The sequence below is a fragment of the Seriola lalandi genome, unplaced genomic scaffold (genome assembly GCF_002814215.2).
Source record: "Seriola lalandi dorsalis isolate HSWRI2012SDOR001 ecotype SW California unplaced genomic scaffold, Sedor1 jcf7180002054940, whole genome shotgun sequence".
Lineage (NCBI taxonomy): Eukaryota > Metazoa > Chordata > Actinopteri > Carangiformes > Carangidae > Seriola > Seriola lalandi.
This window is the reverse complement of record NW_019525491.1, coordinates 48114-56357: the sequence shown is the minus strand read 5'-3', so window position 1 is coordinate 56357 and position 8244 is coordinate 48114. Positions and strand designations below refer to the sequence as shown.

Genomic DNA, 8244 nt, shown 5'->3' with positions numbered 1-8244 from the left:
GTACATTTGCAACCTTTCTTCGTTCCTCAAACTGTGCATTCAAACTTGTCAGTTTATGTAGAACAGCTGTATTTCGGCCATGTCAGCTGAAGCAGAAGGTTCTTTGATGAGTTACAGCTGCATCTTATGACCTGACTTCTGATGAACGGGTAGTAAAAGTAACTGCTAGATTGAATTAAGTTGTTTTTTAATTTAGCTGGTTTATGCTAACCCTTGAGAGAACCATCAGTGAATCAATTTTCAGTATACATGAGACTCACTCTGTCAGTTCAAATGCTAAAACAGCGAATAGAAATCACCCAGCTCTTTCGCTGGATCTCAAGCTGTTACACATGTTATATCATATGATATGATGTTGATGATGTTATATCAAGTGATATGATACCTGGAGCAGCACTTTCTACTGTTATATTGCCGGATGACATAAGCTTATTTTTTTCTTTCTTCCACAGCAATTTTTAATGAGCAACAAGCTGGAAACTGCAATGTGGCTGTCACGGCTCTTCACCGTCTACTGCTCCGTAATGTTTATTCTACCAATTTTGGGGTGAGTGCACTCATCGGCTCTTTGTTAATGTACTGACATCATAAAAAGACCGACATCTGACAGAAATGCACTTCTTTCAACTGATTCTCCTTTCTTTCAGCCTGTGTGGATATCCTAATATTTGTCATTGCTCATGTTTTTCAGACCTTATGCAGCAGCAAACTTCTATCAGAGAGCCTTGTTAGCGAACGCCCTCACCAGTGCTCTTCGCTTGCATCAAAGGCTTCCACGCTTCCAGCTGAGCAGAGCTTTCCTGGCCCAGGCTCTTCAAGAGGACAGCTGCCATTACCTGCTCTACTCACTCATCCTGGTCAACTCCTACCCCATCACAAGTATCCTTTCACCTTGAAATACAATGCTGTTTACAGTATCTCTCTATAACTGGTTAAAATCATGATGTCATACATAGATACTGAATACAGGACAGTTTATTTTGAGGTTTCCATTGAGTTATTGCTATTGTTGTAGTTAATGAAAGTTTCTTGTCTTCTTTAATTGTTAGTGATTTACTTTAAAGATTCGAGCATTTGTTCTTTCTAGTCTAATTCTAATTTTTACTTAAATTTATATTTAGTTCGTTGTGAAATTTTTTCCCCTAGACAGTCTGTGTAAGGTTTCTCTTCCGTCCTCTCCTTGAGCTGATTTTTAACTGTCAGATAAACGTGAAACCTGGTTTAGGGGAGTAGGAGATAAGAGAAACCTGACGTTCCCAGTTAGATTTATTCTGGAGAACACAATTTCTTTGCGAAGTGTACATGACAAAGACTCAGCTGACAGGCAAAGTAGTTGGTGGAGTGTCTGGATGAAAGGAGAGATCATTACACTGGGTGATGTGTCCTCATATTTAAAATAACTTTGTCTGAAGTCCAACTGAAACTAACACAAAGTGACCTGTAGAAGTATAAAATAAATATTTTCCACCTCCAAACATTTGACTATTTGTCAGCCAAAAAAAAAAAAGGTCAAGAAGCAGCATCTTCTATCACTGTACAGTCAAAATTAGTGAGCCATGCTTCCCAAGTAAGTTCGAGGAAGAATAATCTCGTTACTGATTTGCTGTGTATAAATGTGTTTTTTCCGATTATCCACATAACCTGATTTCTCTGAGTAACCTGTTTAGTGAAGGGCACGTGAAGGCACTGATTTTGATAACATGGTTGCACTCTACACATTGAGTGGTTCCTCTTTCAGGAGGATTCACCATATAGTAAATGCTTCAGTATCAACATGATTCTAACCATTAAAACATATTATCATGCACTAGTAATCAAAGCAAACTACGGTGGGAGGTTTGTTCTGTCGTTTTATGTTGATCTTTAACACTTGTATCCAGTGAGCATCTTCCCAGTCTTCCTCTTCTCCTTGCTTCATGCAACGACCTACACAAAGAAAGTCCTTGACGTGAGTATGAGGCAACAATCACCTGCTGTGACTTTTAATGTTATTTATTAAAATGTCTGACAGAAAGCCATTTGCTGAATATTATTTAACACCAAGGTGGGACATTACCACCAGCCAAATGGTGTTTTAATTATCTACTCCATCAACCAGCCATTACTCAGGGACCAAAACTCAACCAAAAAAATCTAATAAAAGCTGATGATTGATAATGTGATTTTACATTTACTTTGTATCATTATTTCATGTAAACTCTGCGCCTCACTGAAAACTCACCTCACAACAGTTTTGTTGTCAGCTTTTGACTTTCTATCATCTCTCTTTGCAGTCCGTGGGCCCCAGCAGCCTGATGTTCATCAGAAACCTCCTGGACAAACTAACATCCAATCAGCAGAACATCCTGAAGTTCATCGCCTGCAATGAGATCTTCTTGATGCCAGCCACTGTTTTCATGCTCTTCAGGTATTTGCTCACAACTGAAGTGAGAAGTTGTTTATTGTCAGGAAACATTGCAGATCCTTTAAGTACTCATACACTCACTGAGCACTTTAATATGAAAACCGTACATCCATAAGATGTTGGAGACTTTCCTTAGAGACTCTGCCTCATGTTGAAATGACTGCATCACATAATTCCTGCTGATTTGTCTTTCTGTCAACAGAAGGGAACTGTTATTGCAGTTTAGAGTAATGAAATAATGTAATAAAAAATGCCTAACAAATAAAGTTTAATATTTTTGTTATTTTATATTATTGAAATATTGAACAATCCACAATTGTGTAATGTCAGTTTAGTTTTATTCATGTCTCTCAAATCTTGTTAACAGTGGCCAGGGAAGTTTGCTGCTGCCTTTCATTTACTACCGATTCCTCACTCTCCGCTACACATCCAGAAGAAACCCATACTGCCGGTAAGATGTTATCACAATATATCATAATGTAAACGATTCTATACGTACAAGACAATCATTATTTCATAATGATTGCCAAGCAGTTTGAATAACATAAAACTTTTTTAATGATTCAGTACTTTTTTTCCCACTGCTCCTAACGTGAAACATTCATCACTTGACACAAAAAAGTTTTAAACTGTTTTATAGCAAATCAAAAATAAATTAAAACACCAAAAGGAAAGTACTGTTTAAAGCCATGGAAATCTTTTCTTTGCACACCGAACTGATATGATCAACCAACATCAGCTCATCTCAGACACAGTATAGCAGTATTAGCGAGTATTGGCCAAAAAGTTACCAGGAAATTTTCATTATGCCAGACATAAGTTTGAGGTAAGTCAGACACTGTGTCACCAGTACATGAGAGTTCACTGTTCATTTTTATTGATATATAATTGATGATATGTTATTTTAAAACAAATCTAATTGAAATTGTTCTTGGAAAAACCAAACAAAAATGTCTTTCATTTGAAATGTTGCTTTGTAATTTCATTAGAAATGAAATGTACTAGTTGTCTTAATGGCAAACTGATTATTAAACACATCTTCTTTCCACCTCAGCACCTTGTTCACAGAGCTGCGAATTCTTCTGGAGCACTTCATCATGAAACCTGCCTGTCCCGCCTTCTTCAGGAGAATGTGCCTCAGCAGTATCGCCTTCATCAGCCGCCTCGCCCCCACGGGCGTCTGATTACACAATGTAAAAGTTTTGTTTTCTTTTTGTTTTTTCCACCATTTAGGATGTGACTTAAACTTTGATGGGGACAGAAAATGCCATCAACAGAAGGAACTGTTTTCTGAATGTCAGCTTTACAGCCTGTGCTCCAACTTCTCTGTATATTTGAGTACAGTTGAAGAGCAGCCAGTAATGCACTGAAGTCTCATGGTGATATTTCTTTTCCCATCTTCCTAATGTGACCTCATTCACGCAGTGGACACCCCTCACTTTGTTACGTTCACTGAAAGGAGCACAGTAAACATCATCTGTGTTCGGCTGTTATCGGCTGTTGTACTTTCCTTTTATGTCCTTATTTATTCATGAAAATTGCTTATTCTGTGATGAAACATTAACATTCTGAGATTAGTAACTTAAATGAAAATGTTCTTATACATTATTAAAATTGTTCTTTTTTAAAAAATAATCATGTTGTACTTGAATGGATGGAGAATGCGGTTTGTTTGCAGTTTCTACCTAGTCTAATTTCTTTTTTATGTACAAAGCATCTGATGTTCTAATTTGTCTGAATGCCTGACTTTAAATGTATTCTATCATTGCCATCATTTAACAACATGCAGAATCTACGTAGGTATGATGTCAAAATGGGTGTTGAATTGAGAAACAAGATATCTGCTGTATTTTATAGAATATTTTAAGGCACCAGCCATTTTTCAGTTTGAATGAATTGCACAATGCATGTCATCCTTATGAATGCATTCTGACCTTGTTTCTCAGTTTGAAAACTGTTTTGAATTTACTTCATTTATTTGTTGCTTGTGTAGATTTCTCGCTCTTTGCATGCTATGATTTTTGTTTTTCTGCCATGTTAAATGTGTTTATTTGCCTACAAACAAACCACATTTTTATGACAAGAATAAAATGATCTCTTAATTAAACCAATAAAATATTAAAGTATAGAAATGTTGGTTTGTGCTTATTATTATGATTACTATAGTTGATCATGGCTTAATTATGAACTAATTTTAAAGAGATGAACCAGAGTATCTTGCTACTCGTAGATATACAGTATAACTATTGCTCTGTCTACAACCATTACCTCTTTTCAACGCAATATTTTCATTCTTAAACTTGAAAATGGCATTTTTCAAAAACCGGTGTTGGAAAGTAACCAAGTACATAAGTAATGTACTTCAGTTTGGAGGTACTTGTAATTTACTTAAATACTTCGATTTTATGCTTTTTTAAAAAAAAAAAAAAACTTTTACTCTGTTACATTTCAGAGGCATATATTGTACTTTTTACTCTGATAACTTAAGTTAGTACACTTTGTAGATTCAGATTAATAATACAAAATATCAACATAAATGATGATGACCATAATCCAATGATTTATATTATTATGAAATAGTTGATTTTACATTATCTCGATGCTAATACTTTTGTACTTTTAAAATTTTGAATGCGGTATTTTTACTTGTAACAGCAAATTTGCATAAGTAGCAACACACTGATCCTTACTATACTTATACTGAGTACTTCTTCCACCTCAGTCCAAAACAATCTTTTCAAGGTCAATTTACTTCTTAGAGCTTTCAGCGCCATCTAACGGGCTACATCAGCGAATAGAATTACAAATGTTTTTTTTCTTTGTTAAATTTTGTTGTAGTGTACCTCGAGGCAGATATTACAACATGCATGCATTGAGGAATATTATGTGAAGCGATATTGAGCATTATTAGAAAACAAAGTCCAGGCGTATTTATCAGGAACGAGTCAACCAATCAGACCACAGTTTCAACCTTTGACTCACATCCAATGGGGTCACAGCTTGTTGTGACTACAGCGTTGCCGTAGGCAACGGGCAACTGCGTTTATCTGGTACTCAAGCCAGCGCTGCATTGACAGTTAAAACGTAATATTCGCGTTTAGTGAGGTTTCAATGCTACTTTACAATATACGGTGGAATTGGTTTGGTTCATGTGTTATTTATTTCTCTTAGTACATTTTTTAAATTATGATTTTCTCCTCTTCAAAGTAGACAGTTGGCGTGCGGATAAATCGCGTTAGCTAATTAGCTTGCTAGCTAACGTTAGCACGTCGAGCTAATCTCCTTGCTTTTGATAATCCTCGTCTCGCTTCACCATCACTATCGTCTTGTAATTCGGATGGACAATTTTAGCGATAAGTTGTGAAGGCCATACGGCTAAGGTGGACTGCAACTAATGATCCCTGAAGATTCATAGTCGGATTAACTTACTTGGAAGATTTGCATCAGACTTTTCCCTCTCTCAAAGATAAGACTCTCAGTAGAGAAAGAAGATGGAGCTCCACCTAAATCGAGTTGATTATATTCAGGTAACAAGAACTAAAGTCTATTTGATCAGGATTATGTCGGTCTCTCAGAGGAAATGGATTTCGATCATTTGAAGTTACTGTCATACTCGTATTCTGTTGATCTTGATCAGTGGTAGTTTTTGCTTTATTTTTTCTCTCTTGTTATTTAGTTTTAATCCCCTATTTATAATTACTTTATCTTACATCACTGAATTGGTTTAATTCTTTTTATCTTTTATCCTTAGTCCAAGACAATAACAGTAACTTTGACCACAAATAAAGTCTATTCAGGGCATTTTCCTGATACTTTTTTCTTTCCCTCCCCCTTTTTTAATACGTGATCTTTTTCCACACAGGTTGGTGTGACCTCTCAGAAAACTATGCGGCTTCTTCCAGCATTGGGAAAAAAGGCAACCCAAAAGGTAGTATTACTGTCAGTGCAATACCAGTGCCTAACTGAATTTATTATAGTTAGTGGTGTGTGTGCTTTTTTTATCCAGCTCTTTATTATTACAGCCTCATGGTGCTTGATTGGTGTCTCTGTGTTTCAGGTTGCTATTGGTGATCATGATGGTATATTGACATGTTTTGGGATGAAGAAGGGAGAAGCAGTGGTGTGTAACCTGGTTAAAATTTTTATTTCATTATTGTACAGCTAGTTGGATCTTAAAGTGCATAATTTCTGTTTTTAACTGCAAGAATTTGACTTTCTGTTTTAGCCTGTGTTTAAGACGCTTCCAGGACAGAAAATATCCAGGATGGACCTTGGAGGAGCTGTGGGAACTCCACAGGAGAAGATCTTTGTTTGTTCTGGCTCTCAGGTCCGAGGATTCACCAAGAAAGGCAAACAGTTCCTCACTTTTGAAGCCAACCTCACTGAGACCATTAATGCAATGTAGGAGCCACTTCTGCCATTTCTACATACTTACGCTGCTTAACTTGTTCAGAGCTGTATGATTTTTACTTCACTGATTGATGTTGGCTCTCTCTTTTTTCCAGGCACGTCTCAGGCGCTGACCTTTTTGTGAGTGCAAGTTACATCTATAACCACTACTGTGACTGCAAGGATCAGGACTACTATCTCTCTGGAGACAAAATCAATGATATCACATGTTTGTCGTCAGAGAACCTGACACACCTTGTCCCAGTCCTGGCATGCCAAGATCGGGTTCTCAGAGTCTTACAGGTAAACCAAGCTTGTATTTGTATGTATATGTTAATATTTAATGTATATGTATTTGTCCTGAGTTCAGTCAGATGAGACATAGTTTTTTCTTCTGTAGGGATCCGAGCTTTCCTATGAGATTGAAGTGCCTGGCCCTCCATCTGTCTTGGAATTGTACAACAAAGATGGAGGCAAGTTAACTTGTCTATGTGCTAAAACATGAGATTACTTTATATAATGTGAGTGATGTCTCTGCAGGAGAGGAAATCCTCTATGGAACTACAGATGGTAAAATAGGATTGGTCCAGATCGGTGAGGGCTCAGCTGCGACCAAATGGGAGATCGACAATGACAAAAAGAAAGGAGGTATGTTGTTTATAGGACCACACCAGAGTGTTGCGTCTTTTAGCCAATGAAATATAAATCTATGTGATTTTAATAACAACCCTTTTCCACAGCATATGTGTAATTAAATTGCAGCATATGGGTAAACCATGATGTGTCCAAGAATTTCCATACAGCGTATACCAGTATTTCTTCTCTTTGTTGTTTTGATTCAACCTTTCACAGCACTGTTATTCTTTTCTGTCTCCCATCAGGAATTCTCTGCATTGACACGTACGACATTATTGGAGATGGAGTGAATGACATTCTGGTGGGAAGGGATGATGGGACAGTAGAGGTTTATGGTTTCGACGGAGCCAGTGAGCCCACATTACGTTTTGACCATGTAGGTTTATACCTGACACATTTAATCAGAATATGTAGTTTTCAATGTTTGGGTAAAGAATTACAAGAAACTCTTAATCCATTAAGATCATAACTTTTATGACAGATTTAGATTTTTTTGTCAGCATCATGCAGCATCATGCAGCAGTAGACAGCATATAGTAGCATACCTGCTTCTGCTTTAGCTTAACTGTAGAAAAGCCAAGCCTGTATGTCTGACTAGTACTTTCCTTAGACCCAGCTACAGAACATTAGCAGCATCCTTTAATTTGCAAAGACATAATCGATTAAATAGTAATCATATTAAATGTTTTAATAGCCATCCCCTTGCCTTTTATTAATCTTCAAGTCCATTATTTTTTTCAGTATTGCATGAAATGCACTGATCATAGCGCTCACTCATTGACGACCAGGGTTTCTTCCCTTCAGATACTGTCAGA

The 8244-nt window shown here is 36.8% G+C and overlaps 2 protein-coding genes across 2 annotated transcripts in view; both read left to right on the top strand.

The window, feature by feature from the left end:
- Nucleotides 1–432: 432 nt before the first annotated feature.
- On the top strand, nucleotides 433–4536 carry tmem33 (transmembrane protein 33). The gene is made up of 6 exons (XM_023393581.2): nucleotides 433–547; nucleotides 692–879; nucleotides 1881–1948; nucleotides 2274–2407; nucleotides 2772–2855; nucleotides 3459–4536. The coding sequence occupies exons 1-6, from the start codon at nucleotides 462–464 to the stop codon at nucleotides 3586–3588; spliced, it is 690 nt and encodes a 229-aa protein (XP_023249349.1). The 5' UTR covers nucleotides 433–461; the 3' UTR covers nucleotides 3589–4536.
- A 900-nt stretch (nucleotides 4537–5436) lies between these two features.
- bbs7 (Bardet-Biedl syndrome 7) overlaps nucleotides 5437–8244 on the top strand; it is a 6350-nt gene continuing 3542 nt past the window's right edge. Inside the window, exons 1-8 of the mRNA XM_087170257.1 lie at nucleotides 5437–5931; nucleotides 6267–6332; nucleotides 6462–6524; nucleotides 6630–6805; nucleotides 6910–7096; nucleotides 7194–7266; nucleotides 7334–7441; nucleotides 7675–7805. Of these exons, the coding sequence (XP_087026383.1) occupies nucleotides 5896–5931; nucleotides 6267–6332; nucleotides 6462–6524; nucleotides 6630–6805; nucleotides 6910–7096; nucleotides 7194–7266; nucleotides 7334–7441; nucleotides 7675–7805 (840 nt within the window). The 5' untranslated portion in view covers nucleotides 5437–5895. The remainder of the gene's footprint in view (nucleotides 5932–6266; nucleotides 6333–6461; nucleotides 6525–6629; nucleotides 6806–6909; nucleotides 7097–7193; nucleotides 7267–7333; nucleotides 7442–7674; nucleotides 7806–8244) is intronic.